Source organism: Thamnophis elegans, chromosome 1 (assembly GCF_009769535.1).
Source record: "Thamnophis elegans isolate rThaEle1 chromosome 1, rThaEle1.pri, whole genome shotgun sequence".
NCBI classification, from domain to species: domain Eukaryota; kingdom Metazoa; phylum Chordata; class Lepidosauria; order Squamata; family Colubridae; genus Thamnophis; species Thamnophis elegans.
The window spans coordinates 130,570,550-130,590,953 of record NC_045541.1 but is presented as its reverse complement, the minus strand read 5'-3'; the positions used below and the strand labels follow the sequence as shown (position 1 = coordinate 130,590,953).

Below are 20,404 nucleotides of genomic sequence, written 5' to 3'. Positions count from 1 at the left end.
ATCTTTTATATTTTGTCTTATGTCCTTTTAAATTATACATCCTCCTTTTTCTTTTGAAAAGCTCCCCAAAATCTTCTAATGAAACCCAAAGCATTCTTTTATTCCCCAAAGTTTGATATCATGTAAAGATCCTCTATAAATGTATTTAAATTTTCCCTTAAAGTTTGAAGTTTTCCTCTCGGCAGATTTTAGTTGCTCAAAAGATAGAGACTTAATTTTCTAATACATAAACTGTGGAGCAAATGTTGAATCTTCCAGGAGTGGTTTGTATAGGTATTGAATATGATGTAGAATATTAAACCACATATTCTTCAACTGTTATTTAAGAGTTATATTCTTCCCATTTATTAAAGTAAGTTTTTGTCAGTAATGAATAAGCTTTCCCCTTTGGTTCTGCAAGGGATTTTAAGAGTAAAAAGACTGCTGTTGGCACAGTACTCTTCTCATTGTTGCTTCTTGGAAGCCAAGATATTTTGGGCTACTGGCTCTGGTCTTTCTGCAGAAGTTTCTTATATCCTTCAATTATCTCTTTCACGGTGTCATGATCATCCAGAGTTGTCAGATCTCCAAGTTCATCTGCTTTGTTTTCTACAATTTTCTTCAGAACCCGCCGCATAATTTTTCCTGAACGAGTCTTAGGCAAGTGTCGAGCTACCTGAACCAGAAAAATGAAAGAAAAGATTAGAGCAGCATCAGGAAATTCACCCCATAAATATTAATTTGAGAAGAGATGTATTGCTAATCTTACAATAATCTTACTTCTGTACCTACTTTCTTTTCCGTGTACATATGTAGTTGAGCATATCATCTTCATTGCATGTGCAAATGTAGGAGACTCTGCTCAATTCCATTTCTTACCAAGTTTCCAGCGTATAATGGTAACAGAAAAAAGTTGTTTTGAGACTATGGTACTCTTTCTTTGGTGCATCTTACCACTTCAGAATTGGTTGCCCCAAAAAAGTAAAATCAGTATCTCAATTAAATTAATTGCTCAGTAAATTTTCCAATAAAAGAAGACCAAAAGTGGATTTGTGTAAGGGCCTCCTCTAACATAAACCTTCAGTGGGAAGGTTTATGGAAAGATCGAACCAACCTCTCACAAGAAGATGGGAAAAGGCAAGGGCTTGAGATGACATAAAAATTAAGATCTAGAGAAAATTGTAGTTAAAATTATAAAATCAGGGAAGCTCTATAGACTGATGAAAAGATTAATTCCCACAAAGGGAAATAAATTTCCTTGTGATTCTGATTGGATTCACACATTCTAAACCATATTTTGCCTAATCATAGATTGTTGACTAAGCCCTAATTGGCTGGAAACACACACTGAGCCATAAACTCTGGCTAGGTTCATACAGTACATAAGCCGCAACCAAAGAATGGGTCAGCATGTATGAACCTGTTAATAGTGTTTTTTTAAACTTGCAAACTAAGTAATACCAGAAAAAAATAGAAAAGTTAAAAGTTATACATTTGTTGAAAGATTATTTGATTCCTGTTGCAATAGCATTTTTGTGTTTGTAAAATATCTTTAGTAATGTAATTTTTGCATAGCTAATAAATTATTTAATCTGTAGAAACTAACCTAGAATAAGCAGAACACTATTTCGATCCCTGCTCTAATACTTTTGAAGTGCTTTAGATACTCATTAAGTTAATCAGATTTTTCTTTAAAAATAACATTACATGCTTAAGCTTGATACTTAAGGTAACTTTCATACTTAATTTTTTGTTTTAATTGTGAAATAATTATGTTTTCTTTGGCTGACCAATGGAATACAAATCATGCAACTAAGCAAATCTAAAGTATTCTGAGCAAACGGCCAATGACAGCAGAAGAATTAGATTACACTGGACATTTTAAAAAATATTTAAAATGTCTTTTCAAAAAAATGGCATTGGTTATCCAATTGCTTTGAATTTTCTTGCAACTTTGGGCCAGTCACACTATCTCAGTCCAACCCATCTCATAGAGTTGTTGTGGGGAAAATAGAAGGAGGAGGGTGCATTGGATATGTCACCTTGTTTTTAAAAACACTAAAGGCAGGATCCAACTATTTAAAAAAATGTTATACCTTCTGTCAGACTACAAATATTTATTGTTAAGCAGAATGAAGATGTGCATTGGGGGGGAAAGTTGGCCAGTTGTTACCTGAACATGGTCTGGTGCTGCATATTTTGCTATCTCTTTTGAAACAAGACTCTGGAGTTCAGAGGTCAGGTTCTCTTGGGATAGTTTAAAGTCTTTTTTCAGCACAATGAATGCATAGGCGCCTGTTTTTAAAAAAAGAGAAAAGTAAAATAAGCAATCATCAAAACTAGACTTTCACACTGAAATAGTCCCCTTAGCTTGCAAGAAGCTGAATTCCCCTATGTATTGGCTGTATTGAGTAGGAAGTAACAGCTATTGTTAATTTTACTTTTGAGTTGCTGATTCACTTTTGAAACAATGCTTCTCTCATACAAATTCTAGAATAAGTCTATTGGAGCATTTATTGTTGTTGTCCTGAGAGGTAAGAATCAGGGTATGCAACTTCATGTTTTAGCATTTTTCTTCCCTTTCTTACTATAAATTTTACTGCAATTGAATTCCGTATCTCCTCTCAGCCAAGGCTTGAGAACTTGATCTTCACTTCAGTTATCATTAAATGACCACATGAAGGCTCTGATTGGAGCCTATCCCAAGCACGCAATAAATATCCACCATGCAAACAAATTCTGTGGGACATTCATTCCATATGCTAATGAAAGCAGAGTCGCATAGAGAAATAGTGGTTGTTAGCAGCCAAACTGACTCACTCACCTTCGCCTTTGATTTTATGAGGATATCCAATCACAGCTGACTCTGCCACTGCCTCATGTTTATTCTGGAACATAAACAGGTCTATAATTTACTGCAAGGATCCTGACAGGTTGGCAGAAACATGTGGTTCACTAAGCCTGGTGTGGTCAAAACAAAAGGAATAGACTAGCAAGGCAAGGCTCTGAAGTACCAGCCTTTCTTCCTGATGCAGGTTAAGTGATTATGTGATAGAATACCTTTCTTGCATGAAGAAGTACCTCTAATGAGACTTTGAGCGGTAGAACAAAACAGAGTAAGTGTCTACTTTAAGGGTAATATGAGTCAGAAAGACTAATCTGGTTAGAGATGCTTTAAAGCAGTAAATATTTCCAGTATATAATGAACCAAACAATGTAAGGTTTACTAATGCAAATTATTATCAGCAGGATCGGAGAAAGCATTGATGTGTATTACTCGACTAACTTTTGTAGTGGTTTTTTTGAATAAGTTATATACATGTATAGGTATGTACACCTCTACTTTTCATTGTGGTAGACTACTGAAGATTCACTGGGAAAATTTCACTACATTTTTAAATTCTGATATCCCCTTGAATACATTATTTTCTGTATCATTCATTATTCTTGTCATTTTTAAGGCCCTGTATATTTTGGATAATAATATTATGAAAATTATAATACTGCGAGTAGAAACCACATACTCTGTGGTTATGACCTACAGTTTAGTTTCCAAAAGGAAAACAAGGCAGGCATCTGTTTATATTTCTCTGGCAATCAAATTTGTTTTTCATATTTCATTGTTTCCCACCAATCTTAAGTCGCTGTGGAAGGAGCAGTGAGGCATGCAAAGATCTGGAAAGCCACAAGCAATTCAACTAGAAGGCCAGCTCAAATAGCAGCAGCTGCCCAGATCATTACATCTTAGTATGTTTTTAGGTGACTATGAACATGTTGTATTAACTCCTAGTTTCCCCATGCCTCTTACCACAACATCTTCTATCTCAGCAGTGCCTAGCCTATGTCCACTGATGTTGATGACATCATCCAGGCGGCCTGTTAGCTGGTAATATCCTTGGCTTGTCCGGTAGACCCCATCTCCAGTGAAGAAATATCCTAGGATAAAAAACAGGGCAAAAATATAAGGCAGTTATTTTCCTTTAGAAAGTCCAGAAGGTTCCCACATCGGAAAGTATTTCTTCCTCATAGCACATCTTATTTTAAAATGAACAATACAGTTTGTTTATAAAATGTATTGGTCACCCATCTTAATTACAAGGTACCTCTGGGCGACTTGCAATCATAAAAATCTATATATATTAAAACATAAATAAGTTAAAAATTGACCGTTAAAACCCAGTTACAAGTAGGGAGGATAGGGGCAGGATGGGGAGAGGTGAGAGCTTTTGTTAATCAACCACTTCTGCTGTGCTGTTCTCCCATTGTGGCCCAAGCCAGGCCTTAACAAAAGATAGGAAGCTTGGGGCCAACCTCACATTGTGGGGTAAGAGGTTCCAGAGGGCAGGTACAACAGCAAAGAAGGGCCTTCTCCTGGACCCCATTAGCTGGAATAATCAGGCTGACATGGCCCACAGCATGCCTCCTCTGCCAGTACAGGTGAGATGTTCTTCAGGTTGCCTAAACTCATGACATGAAATGCAACTTGTGAAGCAGTGGTGTTACATGATCCATTCTTGGGGCCCCAAGAACTGCCCATGCTGCCACACTTTGAACCACCCTGAACCAGCTGAATACAAAAGTTTAGGCACCCTGAGTCAATTTACATGTTCCATGTAAGTGAATCGCTAAGTGAACAGAAGCTGACACAATCTCTATGTTCACTGAACCAGCTGAATACAAAAGTTTAGGCACCCTGAGTCAATTTACATGTTCCATGTAAGTGAATCGCTAAGTGAACAGAAGCTGACACAATCTCTATGTTCACTGAAGCACTCAATTTAAACAGGGTGCCTCAACATTTGCACAGAACTATATGTGTTGGATGTCTTCTGTTGAAAGCCTGGAACTTCTCCCAGCTATTTTTCACACACGGCTAAGTTGGTAAACCTTTTCCTGTACTGTACCACTTCAACGTACAGACCACAATACAGTATTTCTGTCCTCCAATTAAAAAAATGCATATTGAAGGGTTAGGGTAGGGTTGTATTTTTTCTCCCTAATATCTAATCCTTTTGTTATCTCCGAGTTCTGGTCTTTAAAAAAAATGCTTCAGCCCATTTTTGTCTAGATAATAGTTCCTGCATATCTTAATCAAAGTCATTTTCCTTATTCTCTGTATCACTAGATTATTTGAATTGGAAGGAAAACATTCACCTTTACAATGCAATTACCGGTAGTGCAGATGCCCAGTTTGCATTTGTTAAAGTGCTTGTGGCCTTCTAAGATCTGAATCCAAATCATACTCTTTGCTCCTACTATTTACATTTATAGGAAATATACATATAATTGTCATAAATGATACGATAATTATATTCTGCATGAGTACGGAGTCCTTGGTGCTCTCTGAACTTGGTTATTTGCTTGCAGATGTTTCATTACCCAGCTAGGTAACATCAGTGCACTATTTGGATAATGAAACATCTGCAAACAAACGACAATATTCAGAGGCCACCAAGGATTCCACAGTTCAACTCTGACCCACATTTTTATTTTCTGGTGAATTATATGGGTGGCATTGTGAGTTTGGCTCTGACAATATCTTGAAAAAATCTTTTTCTGGTTCTACATGCCATTGTGCACAAAGATTCAGAAGGACGAATTATAATTTCTAAACACTGTTGTGAACTATATATTACTCTTATTTTCCCTTTCCATCTCCACTAATCTATACCTGGGTAAGGCATTAGATAGGTCTCCACAAAACGCTGGTGATCATTGTAAATAGATCTTGCCATGCCTGGCCAAGCCTGAGAAATACAGAGAGCTCCAGAAGCATCATTCTGTGTTAAGACATTTCCCTGGAGAGAGAAAAAATAGTATAAACTTAATTAACTTCGGAAGTGGCTTGCATAGTTATTCAGATTATTACTGAGACTTAAAGAATGCAGCTAAATGCACGTACATCATTGTCAGTTAACTCGTTTTACAAAATCATGCATTTTCTATCTTTATTTAAAATTTCTTCTGCTAGATGTTCTGTATAAACTAACAATAAAAGTCCTTTGTATTTTTTATGTTCCATTGCCTTTGTGCTACTGTTGTTCAGAACCCTTATCTGAATGCTGAAAAGCTGGCTTTTCTTTATAAAAAAATCCTAACCTTTGTAATCTTAGTTAACATCATAATTTTCATTTTTATATTTGTGCCTTTTAGTCAATATGCTACAGAAATGCATTTGATTTATGTAGCCTATATATTTACCCAGTTCGGTTTCCTTACATTTTTACAACTGTTGTTTGTTATTTGTTGGATTGGATTGAAATTAAGTTTGAGTTTTCAAGTGGTTCACAGATCAGGCATTATGACTTAGTGATATGTGTAAACCAAGGTCCTAGGACTTCTTCAGCAAATCATTATTTAAAAACTATAGTTTTATTGTGTAGGAATACACCACCCAAAGTTGTTTCAACAATGAGATGAATGGCATATAAATTTAATTAATAAATACATAATAAAATATATGAATCCAGAAAATTTTATCCAGAATTAAAAATAAAACAAAGCGCAGGTATACTAGATCTCAATCCAGATACTTACAATCTCAAATAGATACAGAGAAAAACTAGAAAGAGGATGGAATGGAAACAGGAAATATATAGGATTATTTCAATTATACATTGATTTAATGATAATATGCTGTAGTACTAGGAGACATAATCCGAACCCTTTTATTAAACAAGACTTTTGGGGAGATATTTGAATAAGGGAAGTGATCATGCTATTTCCGTTCAGGAAAGTAAAGGGAAAGCACATAGTATAGAATTGTTGCTTTGATATTTCTTTTTTAACAGCTTGTGTGAATTGAAAAGTGGATTATCAATTCTCCGATTGCTAAATTAAAAATATACGGTACTTTATCATCTAGAAGAGAAGGTCTGATGCCAAAGAATGGTCTCATGGCCATAGCTGGAACAATCTCATCTTCAGGGTTTGAAGGTCGAGGAGCAATACAGATGCCTCCTGTTTCTGAAATGAATAAGAACAATGCATGCTAATCTTTGCAAATAAATGCAATGCTTAATCAAGTGAAAATTACTGCTCTAAAAATAGTGAATTCATATATGCTTTTACCGGTTTGCCACCACGTATCAACTACAGGACACTTTCTATCTCCAACCACATTGAAGTACCACTCCCAGGCTTCTGAATTGATAGGTTCTCCCACTGCAAAAAGAGAAGAAAAACAAAATAACTTGTAAAGAAGAAAAAAACATGGTTTAGGTACCTGCATTTTGTTAAACCGTAACTAGGGGTGAAATGATAACAGTGTTGCAATATCTCAGGGGCTGCCACAAAGAAGAGGGAGTCAAACTATTCTCCAAAGCACTTGAGGGTAGGACAAAAAGCAATGGGCGGAAACTAATCAAGGAGAAAAGCAACTTAGAACTAAGGAGAAAATTTCCTGACAGTTAGAACAATTAATCAATGGAACAACTTGCCTCCAGAAGTTGTGAATGTTCCAACACTGGACATTTTAAAGAAAATGTTGGATATCTGTTTGTCCGAAGTGGTGCAGGGTTTCCTGCCTAAGCAGGGAGTTGGACTAGAAGACCTTCAAGGTCCTTTCCAACTCTGTTATTGTAAATATTTTGGCTTTGGCTTAGCATAACACATGAATCCATCCGTTACAGCTTAGTGTTATGTGCACACCATTCATTCTCAATAGTATTTTAACAAACAATGATTTAAAAAATACTGGAAGAGCAAAGTGTGTTTATCCTACCAATATGATGTATTTAACACCTCACCTGCTAACCAAAACACATACAAATTCCAATGAAAGAGAATAACTCGGAAGTGTGGAATCCTTGAAGTTCTCCGAGCTTGGTTATTTGCATGCAGACTAGTAGGATAACATCTGCAAGCAAATAACCAAGTTCAGAGAACAGAAGAACACATTTTTGACAGGGTGAATATGGTATTGGCTATCTTACTCACCTGATCCGAGAATTTTGAGGGAAGATCTGTCATATTTCTTTACCCAGTTATCTCCGTATTTCAGAAGAAGGCGAATTGCTGTTGGGGCTCCATAAAACTGATTTATCTTTAACCTCTCCACAGTTTCCCAATAACGCCCTGAAATGACAAACCAACCCTTTACCTGGTTCACATTTACAACGTGTGCTTTTCAAATGTATAAAGTCCAAATGTGAAGCTGAACTAGGTCACATCCCATATTTTAACTCTGCATCAAGTACATGTGATAGTTATTAGATGTACAAGATATGTACATCAGTGATGGGATTCAAAATTTTTCACTACCGATGGGTATGGCTTGGTGGGTGTAGCTTGGTGGGCATGGCAGGGGAAGGTTACTGCAAAATCCCCATTCCCTCCCAATAAGTTGGGACCCGGGAGGCAGAGAATGTTTTGGTTAATAAATAATAAAGTGGATTAACTTGCATTTTAACTTGCATATGAGAAGGCAATGGAAAAGAAGAGGGAAAGTTTCATCTTCTATTAATTCTAACTAATTAGTATAGCACCTCCATTGAACATATTATTTTGCAGAATAATCTTAACATATGTATATAGACAGTAGAGGAAGCCAATTAATGGAAGATAGGAAAAAGGAATGATAATGACCACAAGAGAAGAGAAGCAAGAGTAGTATGTAATGAGGTAGAAATTCAATTATTGATGTTACCTTGAAGCCTTTGAAAATGGGTTGCATAGAAATAAAGTAAAATAACAGTTATATGAGCCACAAATTAATCTACTGATTATACATAAACCATATAATTTAGTGCCTTTCTTTGGCTTGCACCAACATTCCATTACCTAATCTTTTTAATTTTATTTTTTTACCTGGATTAGGATACACTGGAGTACTCTCAAAAAGGATTGTAGTTCCTCCATTACATAAGGGTCCATATACCACATAACTGTGACCTGTGATCCAACCAATGTCTGCAACGCAGCCAAAAATATCTCCATCGTTGTAGTCAAACACATACTAAAGAAAAATGGGCAGCATGAGATAGAAGCAGCTTTCTCTTGTCCCAATATGCTTATATAATTCTCTCCAATCAGGCAATATCCAGATGTGCAGTTTTAATGTATAGCTCCCGGTTCCTCCAATAATCGTACTTTCTGTGGTCAGTTACCTGTTTTATTTCATATATTTTTGCGTAACCTCCCAGCTCAAACCAGTTATTCTGGTTGGTGAGCGATCATATGTTCTTTGGTAAAAAAAGAGCAAGAAAAAAGCTATCACCGTGCTTAATGTGAGATTCACTTATTAGCAATATTTTCATGATGAAGCCACCTATTTAAGAAAGAAACCAAGGCTGCCCTTCCTTTGCTCTTTCTATCAACTGAGTTATCATGAATGCCAGTTTCCATCACACCACTTTCAGAATTCACTTGAACAAGGTGGGAGTGGACATTTTCTAACCTCTGATAACTTGACCTAATACTGACAATATTTACAATATTTCAAGAACTTTCATGAAAAATTAAATGTACAGATATAAACTCAATATCGTGTTTTCCCCAAAATAAGACAGGGTCTTATTTTCTTTTGACCTCCGAAAAAACGCTTGGCCTTATTTTTGGGGAGGTCTTATTATTTTTGAGGTGCAGAAGGTGGCGAGCGTGGTCACCTCATGGCTGCTGCTGTGTTGCAATATTTTCCAGGAGGGCTTATTTTGGGGGTAGGGTTTATTTTAGCACATATGCTCAAAAGCCCCATTGGGCTTATTATCCAGAGAGGTCTTATTTTTGGGGAAACAGGGTAGAACATCCTCAAATGCATTATAGTTTAATATGATGTAAAGAGGGAGGTTACAAAAGTATGAACAAGCCTTATAATGAACGAAAGAAGTAGCAATTAAAAACAAAGGTGAAGATGAAGGGCATATATAATCTTTGGGGTCACGGCCTATTTTCCAGGCAATTTTTAATCTCAATAATAATAAATGTGACATGGCTATCTGGGTGTGCATATTTTGTCTCCTGCTTTAAGAGAGTTAAATCAAACTCTTCCATTCCATGCATTGCCTCTAACTACAATTCATCCTTCCACATATTTTTTTCAAACATCACATCACTGTTTCTTCTGCTGAACTGGTTCTTTTTTTTTACATTCCCCTGAATCTTTCCAATCCAAATTTGTTTTAAAGATTAAGAAATCACTAAAAGTGACAGACGTTGAAGTTGTCCATCAACAGTTAGCAACACCTAGACAACAAATAAAATAGACTGTCTGCTTACATATTAGAGGCTTTCCAACTATGATGAAACACAAATTATTGCTAGATTTCTATCTTAATATATAAATCAACATTTGCAAATTGCAAGCCTCTTCTGTCTTTTTCCTAGTAGCAGTATGTGACTCTCCTCTAATTAACAATTACAGGCTCTGTGAGTACTTGTGTAGCAACTAGTTTTGTGAAATCTCTAGTTCAGCCTCCTGAATTAAAAAAATAACTGCACTTCTTAAGAATGTTTCCAGAATGTAGCTGTTGGAATTTTAATACAGCTTTGGGGGGCGGGGGGTGGATTAGGTGATTTTGTCAACATCTACCTTGTAAAACTGACCCAGGAACTGGATTTTTCTGTGGCCTGACGCTCACTGTATTATTTCACTTCCTAACTTCTTGCAGAGTGGAACATTCTCTAATGCACTATCTTTAGTTTCTTGACTGTTATTACTGCAGCTATTATTGAAAACAATGCTGCTCCACTCCCAGCCCTCTCTTCACTCCCCTTTCTTTCTAAATCCATTGTGACAGACCAGGGACTTCCAGAGAGGGACTGTGGGTGAAAGATTATTCTGTTTGCAATGGAAACTTGACATTCTCCGGGTTGGTTTGGGGATTTTTTTTTCCAGTAGGAAGATGCCAATGCTATTTCCAGCTGGGAAGAAGAATAAGAATTCATTTCAGAGTTGTCTTGTGGTTTTCAATGGCATTTGGAACTTAGGAATGAACCACATATTACAGTACTGTGACTTTTTTTCTTTGCTTTTACAAAAATACAAGTTTGAAACTTGAATGTTATTTGTAGTAATACAATTAACTGTTTTAATTCAACGGTAAGGTAAAGGTTTTCCTCGCACCCCCCTCCTCTAGGGGGCGGTGCTCTGTTTTAAAGCTGAAGATCCAGCGCTGTCCGAAGACTTCTTCGTGGTCATGTGGCCGGCATGACTAAACACCGAAGGCGCATGGAACGCTGTTACCTTCCCACAAAAGGTGGTCCCTATTTTTCTACTTGCATTTTTTACTTGTTTTTGAACTGCTAGGTTGGCAGAAGCTGGGACAAGTAATGGGAGCTCAGTCCATTACGCGGCACTAGGGATTCGAACTGCCGATCTTTCTGATCGACAAGGTCAGCGTCTTAGCCATTGAGCCACCACATCCCATATATTCAACTGTATCTCGCAGCAATTTTTTTTCTTGCAAAGAAACATATGAAGCCTTACATGCTGGTAGAAATGTTAAACTTTAACCTGTGGTGAAAGAATCTGAAAATTTGTATGATACCAGCATATCTACTCCAAAGTAAAATCTACAATCGTGCTACATTCCACATTAATATAGGATCAGTCTGCCAGACAAAGACTTCTAGCTACAAATGGCTGTCTGGCTATCATTTGGGAATAAGCCCCACAGAGCACTCTAGAGCAGTGTTTCTCAACCTTGGCAACTTGAAGATGTCTGGACTTCAACTCCCAGAATTCCCCAGCCAGCATTCGCTGGCTGGGGAATTCTGGGAGTTGAAGTCCAGACATCTTCAAGTTGCCAAGGTTGAGAAACATTGCTCTAGAGCTTGATTCGGATATTCATGACAATATATACAATACATATATATATACAATATATATTTTGTATATACTCTTTGGAAATAAATGCTGCTACATATAATGGAGATTCTGTATATAACTGTTAAGTATGAGAATAATAATCTCTTCATGTTCATAAGGAATTTGTTTTCTAATTAATTACGTGGAAAATAAAAACATTTTACAACAAAAAATGGCCATGTGAAAAAAATACTTTTTAATAGCTTGCTGGCTGCTTACTACCTGGTTTGCTGTCTGTCTGCTCAGGGCTTTCTTTCTTTCAGTGCAGTGTAATTACCCAATCTACCCAGGAAGAATCACAGATAAAATGCCACAGAACGTAATCGTCCTTGCAGAATTGCAAGATTTCCCCATGTTGTACCTTATGTGTAAGGGCAGCATACAGCAAATAGCCTGCCTGGGAATGGATCAGGCCTTTGGGTTTTCCAGTACTTCCTGAAGTATAAAGGAGGAACAGTAAATCTTCGCTCTCCAAGGTAGCAGGTTGACAGGTTACATCTTCTTTCATCATTTCCTGTCACAATAAGCAGATAATCTTTCAGTAGGCTCTCCTCAAAGCCTCTGTGATCTTCTCTAGTTCCCGTGTGCCAATGACCAAACTAATGATGAAATTTAGCATGGAATACTCCAAATACTGACTTTCACAAAACGAATTCCTATCTCTCAAGGTTGTGCAAAGAATGTCAATTCCCTTATGGGCAATTTCTGACATAGCTAGCATTGCTTATACAAACCCTTGCTCCTTCTTCCCTATCCCTCTCTAATGAAGGTTGTTTTCCTTCATAGCAATTAGTACCTAGCATGTTCTGGGACAATACAATAACCATTATGTCATTACTTCACCCTGAATTGTCATCACATTTAATCTTAATTGACATAGCTGCAAGTGACTTTATTTATTTATTTATTGATTGATTGATTGATTGATTGCTGGGAGAAGTTTGCTTCCAAGGGACAAGCGTTAATTTTAGGAATGATTTTAATTAGGGGGCTACTATAAAAAATGAATTAAATCTCCTTTTGCCAGTAATAAGATCCCAGGTAGTACTGGAAGGACAATATTGTTCTTTTAAACTACCAGAATTCTTAACAAGTGGTCTTCATGGCTAAAAAAAAAGGCTTGAGGAAATTTAAATGTATTTTAGGAATTTTAGTAAATGCATTTTAAAGCCATGGATGAGCACAAACGTGATCAGCTATGGATGATCACAAACTTGAACATTGGGCACTATCTAATAAAATGAAATTCAATGGTGAAAAGAGTAAGGTTCTATATTTAGGCAAGAAAAACAAAATGCACAGGTACAGTATAGGTGGTACCTTGTTCAATAGTAGTAACTGTGAGAGGGATCTTGGAGTCCTAGTGGACAACCATTTAAATATGGTTTAGCAGTGTGCAGCAGCTGCCAAAAAAGTCAAAACAATTCTAGGCTGCATAAACAGAGGGACAGAATCAAGATCACGTGAAGTGTTAATACCACTTTATAATGCCTTGGTAAGGCCACATTTGGAATACTGCACTCAGTTTTGGTCGCTATGATGTAGAAAAAATGTGGAAACTCTGGAAAGAGTGCAGAGAAGAGCAACAAAGATGATTAGGGGACTGGAGACTAAAACATATGAAGAACGGTTGCAGGAACTGGGTATGTCTAGTTAATAGAAAGAAGGACTAGGGGACACATGATAGCAGTGTTCCAATATGTCAGGGGCTGCCACAAAGAAGAGGGAGTCAAACTATTCTCCAAGGCACCTGAGGGTAGAACAAGAAGCAATGGGTGGAAACTAATCAAGGAGAGAAGCAACTTAGAACTAAGGAGAAATTTCCTGATAGTTAGAACAATTAATTAGTGGAACAGCTTGCCTCCAGAAGTTGTGAATGCCCCAACACTGGAAGTCTTTAAGAAGATGTTAAATGGATAGCCATTTGTCTGAAATGCTATAGGGTTTCCTGCCTAGGCAGGGGGTTGGACTAGAAGACCTCCAAGGTTCCTTCTAACTCTGCTATTGTATTGTATTGTACTGTAAGAGCACCTTTCCCACTCTTCCATTCATGCACTTACAGTATTTGTAAATCCATAACTCTGAGAAAAAGTTATAGTAAAATCCAGGAACTTTGGCCTATTATCACTAGGTAGAACACAATAGTATGCCTGGGTCAGATGAGGGACTCAAATCTTGGAAAGAAACCAAGTTTAGACCTATTCTGCTTTCTTCTTTCCTGGGCAGGAGCAATGCCTCCCAAACAGGGATAAATTACTCCCAAATTGAGTAAAAAAGTTTTTTCTTTGGGTAACAACACATGAAGACACTACCTAGTTCACAGCAGGGACATTTAGGAGTTTCTGATAAGCAGGTTTTGTGATGAAAGAAAAGTTTGAGAAGCACCACCTTAAAGAAATGAAGTTCTTAAGCATTTGCTCTAAAGGCACCAAAATGTGAAGATTAAGAAGCAAAAAAGGGTGACTGAACCAGTGTCCAGTGCAGAGAGCATGTAGAAAAAGAGGTAAAATTCATGGAGGAGACAAGGTAAAGGAAAATAAGTGATAAGAAAGGAGAAGGAAATGAGTCTCAGAGGCATCTTACTGCCTTCTCAGTCCTGGCATATCATTGCAAGCTTATTTACTTTTATTCAGTTTATTTCAGTTTATAGAAACATTTAGGTTAATAGAAACTAGGATCTTAAGGCCACGCATGGCTTGAACAAAGAGAAAACAAGAGAAATAAAAAGATATCAATGAGTATAGCGCACATCCTCATGAGTTCATAAACTATGGAAACTGGGGAAACATAACTTTGTGTAGTGTTTTGGGTCTCTTCTTCAGTCAGTATAAGAATATATTACTCACCTCCTCTAGTGGTATGTCTAAATCAGACATGGGAACTTTCTCATCTGTCCTTTTTGAAACAAAAACTCGCTTCACTGTTGGACAAAACTTCACAGCCTCATCTACTGTCTTCTTTAGTTCAACAACTTTGCCTCCTCTCAAACCTTGATTGACTGTGATCACAGTTTCAGACTGAGCTGAAAAAGACAATACACCCCCACCACACACACAAAAAAAATTAGCATGAAAATTTTACGCTTTTCAAAGCAACTTTCTCCTGCTTTGTATTCTAAGGGGGAATTCCTCTCTGATACACTGTAGAGTATATTTTAACAAGTGTATTATTTGTTGTAGGTAAGTGTATTTTTGTTACAGATTAGAAGTGGTCTCAGGATTATTTGGGAAATTCTTCTAGCTTGTCTCCTTAAGGGTTACTTTATTTGCAAAACAAATAATAGCAGCAATTGGAGGGAGAAGTAATCTGAACTCTCCTCTTCCCATTCCAGGGTCCCAATTAAGGTCTTCATCCAGATCTAATTACTGCTATTTACCATGCCTTCATACACATACAGCAAACATGCAACTACTATTACATTGATGTCATTGTGAGTATCTTTAATTTATGTTGTAACCTTGTCCACCATTCAAAAGCATATATGGTGGAGTTAGTTAGTTTTGTTCGTTGACTTTGTCACTGCACCTCGTACAACAAAATTAAATGTCATCTTCAATGTACATCGTGCATAAGAAAACTATAAAAAATAAAATAAAACATACATCCTTCACATTCTATACAATTGAATTGAAAACTCCTGATACTGCATTAATATTATATTATACAGTAGAATTCAAAATAGTTACTGCTCTACGATAGAAGCTGTTTTTCAGCCTATTTGTCCTTGTTTTTATTGTCCTGTACCATCTGCCAGAGGGTAATAGTTTTAAAAAAAAGTGCTCAGGATGAGATAGATCTTTAAGAATGTTTTGAACTTTTTTAAGGCAGCAGGAGCTATAAAGCTCTTCCAAGGAGCCTCTGGGCAATGATGTTGACTCCCTGGAGTGCTGTCCTATCTGCCACTGTGCAATTGGCAAACTATACACAGGTGCAGTAAGTGGGAGGGAATAGTCTGTTGGAGTCTAAAATTTGAGAGCAAAAGATGAAGAAAAAAGGAGCATCAGCTTCAAAAGACAACTTCCTTTGTTTAAAAGTCAAATTATAAAATAAAAATTCTTGGGTCTTCAATTTCTACTGCTTTACCAAGGGCAGAAGTCCTTTTAAGCTAAGATATATGCTTCTCTTTCTGCCAGCACTAGAGGAATGAGGATCTTGATATGTTAAGAATATTGTTTGTGGTTAAAAGCAAGTCATGCATAATCATAATTTTGGACACCATACTGGTCACCGAGCCTAAAGAGAAAAATAAAAGAAAACAGAGAAAGAAATGCAGTATTCTTACCATCTTGGATCCTGTCAGCTAATGCAGCAGAACTGAATCCAGCAAATACTACTGTGTGTATTGCTCCAATCCTGGCACAAGCCAACATAGACACCACAGCCATTGGACAGGAAGGCATGTAGATAGTGACTCTGTCTCCTTTCTTCACTCCCTGGTGTTTTAAGGTGTTCCCAAGTCGACATGTCAATTCTAGCAATTCTCTGCCCAAAGAAAATAAGTAGTTTTGATACATTATTTTATTATTCCATTAGACATCTCCAAATCAAGATAACAGAGAACAATGGAGAACAGCTTTTATGACCTATTACAAGCTTTGGTCTTTGTTACAGTACTGTATATCTCCTATTCAAATTAAGACAAACAGAAAGGTTTGTCTGTATTTCTGAAACTGAAATTATTTCTGAAACATGCATGGTCATCTCGGTCTCCTGTACTGGGTTCAATGAATCACTGATCTCACTTTTAATAATGTAATATTGATATTTCAGTTCAAATCTTTTTCCTTCTCTAGAAGCCTAGTACTTAGCTGAGATCAAAAAAGCAAGTGTTAACTATTAAGAAGATTCACACTTCTTAGAAGACTGAAATAGATGGATAGAGAAAATGATAAGTCAGGACCTGTATGTAATTTGGTCTTCTTGCCCAGGCTCATCTTTCTCCCAGATTAACGCTACTTTATTTGGATTTTTGTGGACATGTCGATCCAGACAGTTAACTGAAAGAAAATACACCTCTCATTATTACATACTCAGCCACCTGCAGCTGCTGTTACTGTGCCCATCATAAATTTAATGTTGATAGCTAAGCCATATTTCTCAATCAAATGTACTATGCTAAGAATCAAGAACTAACATCCTCTCTCTCACACTATATTTATACATTTATACCTATATATGTTATATATACACATATGCCCAATTCTACATATATGTATATGAATATATATGAACAGATTCATCATTATTTGCTTACAAAGTTCAGGTGCAAAATTAACAATTGGTAAATGAATTGTACAACCTAAAGTTAAATTGTGCACGTTGCCCTGCTCAAGGTCATCTATGTAGCTCATGCCAATTATAAAATGTACTATTGATTTTCACAACTCAAGAGTTCTAGAATCTAAAGTTAATCATTCGCAGTCTCAAACAAATGTTAGTAGGTTAACTGCATAGGCCATAAACACATTTCAGAATTTAAACCACAGATTCTATCTTTCCTTGAAATAACTGCTTCCTGATTACCTGCGTTCTTTCACATTTACTGTCTTTTTATCTTGTTTATATAACCCATTTAAGAACATAGTGGTTATTGGTAGAATTAAGAAACACACTAAATAAATAATGTGTTATATAGATACTTTCTCTTTCTAAGCCATTTGGGAATATTTTTAGAGCTACTAATCCTTAACTTGGATTCAATACAGAAAAAATGCAATGTTTCTGGAACAAAGGTTTTGGAAAGTATTGCTATAAATCTAATTTTCGCATACAAAAGATCATGTGAGTGAAGAACACCAAATTCTCTACCACATTTACTTGGATCTTGCATTCCAATACTTCACAGTTTTTGTTGGCTTTTTTTTCTCTCAGGAAGACTTACTTCCTCTACTGGAGCCAAACTGGGAGAAAAAAACCCAGTTTGTTAATTCTCACAGTACTGTATCCTATCTCACTTGCATCTGGGCTTTCTATCTAAACCAGTGGTTCCCAATGTGGGGCCCACGTCCCACATTGGGGGGTAATTTGGTTTTTAATGGGGGAAATTTGAACCTTATTTAAACCACGTTAATGGCCTTTTAGGCTTCCTCCACGTGAGTAGAGTTCATTTTTGAGTAAAGTAAGAATTATAGGGGGGAGGGCAGGCAACAGGATTTTAAAGATGCTTAGGTGGGGCATGGGCAAAAAAAGGTTTGGAAACAATGATCTAAATGCAGCAAGTCAAACTGGCCACCTGTACCAAGTTTATTTTGACCTTTACAATAATAGTAAATGTACTGTATGCTTCACTGCAGTATTTTTCTCCATTAATTGCACCATTATTTCTCCATTAATTGCATCATTGACACAACTATACGCCTTTCTTTTCATTCTACAATTTCCATCATGTGGAAGCACCTGATTTGTGTCAATCACATGTTATGTTTAATGTGTTTATTCAGTAAATTATAGTTAAGCAAACCATAGTTTACTGCAATGTGTAAAATCAGTCATTCACCCAAAGCTGTATAGCAAATCCACTGCTAATGCCTCACTGCTGGGAGGTGGATGCTGAAACTCTAGAGAACAAGCACAATGTTCTTAATTTTCAGAAAGGAGGGAAAATAGGATCCAGATAATTACCAATGGCAAGTATCATATTGATGCAGCTAACATCTGTGGATAATTTTAATTTGGATCCCTGCAGGGAGAAGAGGCATTGCTAAACAGGCTCTTCCACTCTATAGTTTAAGAAAACTAATGTAAGTTAGAATGTTTTTATATGTAAGAATGATACTTAGTACAGGTTTGTGTTCTGGTTTGTTTGTGTAGTGATAGGATTATGTCATATACATTATATTAAGATGATATATTTTAAGAATATCTTCAGGAATCCTGTTACTATGTTGATAGGAGAAAGCCATTGTAGTTATATAAGCATCACTAAGAAATATCAGTTCAATTGAAATGTAGCTTCTCAGTGTCCATGGTTTACTGACTAACATTTCTATGTCATTCCATTCCTGTAGGGTATAATCATCAGAAAAAAGATTAAAACTGCTTCAAACTGATAGGCTAGATGAAAAGCATACACAGCATATACAACAGATGAGTGAAACGACCTGAGCTATATAAACAATTTACTCATGTTGAATAAATGATAGTAGTAGTGCATACACAGTTGAATTCTTTGAGCTGCATTTTTTTCATTGTACTGTTTATCAACTATTTGACTCTATTTCAGACCTTTTAGTTATTTTAAATGTGCCCAAACATAAACATTTTATAAAGTATAAAAATTTGAGCTGATTTTTTAAAACAAGTAAATGCAAAAATAGGTAATTACTTCTAAAAGACATTTTACAGAGAACATTCAAACCACAGTCAACTAGATCAATGTCTTCCTGAACCCAGTGCAAGAATAAACAACATATTTCTGCTTATTCTGCTTTTCTTTATCGTGTGTTTCTTTATCTGACCTTTTTCCAAAGATAGAAAAACAGAGACAGTTCACATCATTGTAATCCTCCTAGTAAGCAGGCTACAGAAGTCTGGTAAACAAAGAGCTTCATATTATAGATAGGAAGGAGTTTAGATCCAAACTAAACATTATGCTACTTATATAAATTTACTCTCTCCCATCCCTTCCAATATGTTGCTACTTTCTTAAACTATACTCCAAGTATGTTTAAAAAGGATAAGTACATTAATGTTCAGGGTATTCAAAAACAAGGGGAAATGATTGGAAAGTTGACGTTAGTGAAATTTTAAAATAGGATTTTAAAAGACCTTGTACCCAAAGGTCCTGGGCTGCAATATTTTTTTTCCTTCACAAGTGGAAAAAGACAAAGAATAGTTAAATTTTTCTACTTACCTGCTACATTGAGCTGTCCTCCAAGGAACCAGGACACCTTGCCCTGCTGAAAGTTACAGTCACTAACAGAATGAAAAGGATTGCTCCACATCAGCCGGCTTCTTGCTAGTGCTCCCCAGAATATATCTGCTTGCTCCACTGAGAGCTGGTATAGCTCTTGGTGATTCCTTGGTCCAGGAAATGCTGTGGCTTCTGGCATGTATGCAGTCAAGGGACCTCTGCTCCATGCTCTGCTTTGATAAGAAAATTTCTTTCCAAGGGCAATTTTGGGAAAGCAAGCTCTAACCAGCAGCCAGGCCATGATTCTAGGGTATAAGACTGTCCTTTAATTTTTCCCAGACAAAATCTTACTAGCAAAAATAAAAAAGAAAATAGAAAAATATTTGTTCCTGGCACTAAGAATTGTGATCCCATTAGGTTTTCCAGAACCAGATGGTAAATCCACATTTAAACTGAGATTTCAAGAATGTCATTCTCTCTTCCTGAAACATAGAGTACACGTATGCTACTCTACTTCTAGAGAAACATAAGCAAAGGAAACCCAATCTCTTTTAAGGGAGGAGTAGGGGGTGGGATTTAGTAATGCCTAACTGGAATAACCTTCAGGCTGATCTGAATATACTCCTGTATTAAATCCAGCTTTGGCTGCTACTCACATGCATTTTTAGTCAAACTAAAACATGCTGGCTTAGAATCTTCCTGTACAATCTTGTCTGCGTAGAGGGTCAGTGTTTACTTCTGCTGCCAGCAAGCAAAGGAGCTTCCAG

General features: G+C 36.6%; 1 protein-coding gene across 2 annotated transcripts; it reads right to left on the bottom strand.

Annotated features, from left to right (window-relative positions):
- Nucleotides 1-316: 316 nt before the first annotated feature.
- LOC116518097 (acetyl-coenzyme A synthetase 2-like, mitochondrial) lies at nucleotides 317-20,166 on the bottom strand. Of its 2 annotated transcripts, XM_032231352.1 has the most exons (14): nucleotides 19,638-20,165; nucleotides 16,686-16,782; nucleotides 16,068-16,267; nucleotides 14,632-14,807; nucleotides 12,147-12,299; nucleotides 8,788-8,935; nucleotides 7,918-8,055; nucleotides 7,051-7,143; nucleotides 6,833-6,945; nucleotides 5,651-5,777; nucleotides 3,788-3,915; nucleotides 2,804-2,867; nucleotides 2,153-2,274; nucleotides 317-655 (listed from the first exon to the last, which is right to left on the bottom strand). In XM_032231352.1, the coding sequence occupies exons 1-14, from the start codon at nucleotides 19,936-19,938 to the stop codon at nucleotides 479-481; spliced, it is 2,037 nt and encodes a 678-aa protein (XP_032087243.1). In that variant the 5' UTR covers nucleotides 19,939-20,165; the 3' UTR covers nucleotides 317-478. The 2 variants fall into 2 exon arrangements, with proteins under 2 accessions (XP_032087243.1, XP_032087251.1); XM_032231360.1 differs by lacking the exons at nucleotides 317-655; nucleotides 2,153-2,274 and having other exon boundaries at nucleotides 2,853-2,940; nucleotides 19,638-20,166.
- Between the last annotated feature and the right edge of the window lie 238 nt (nucleotides 20,167-20,404).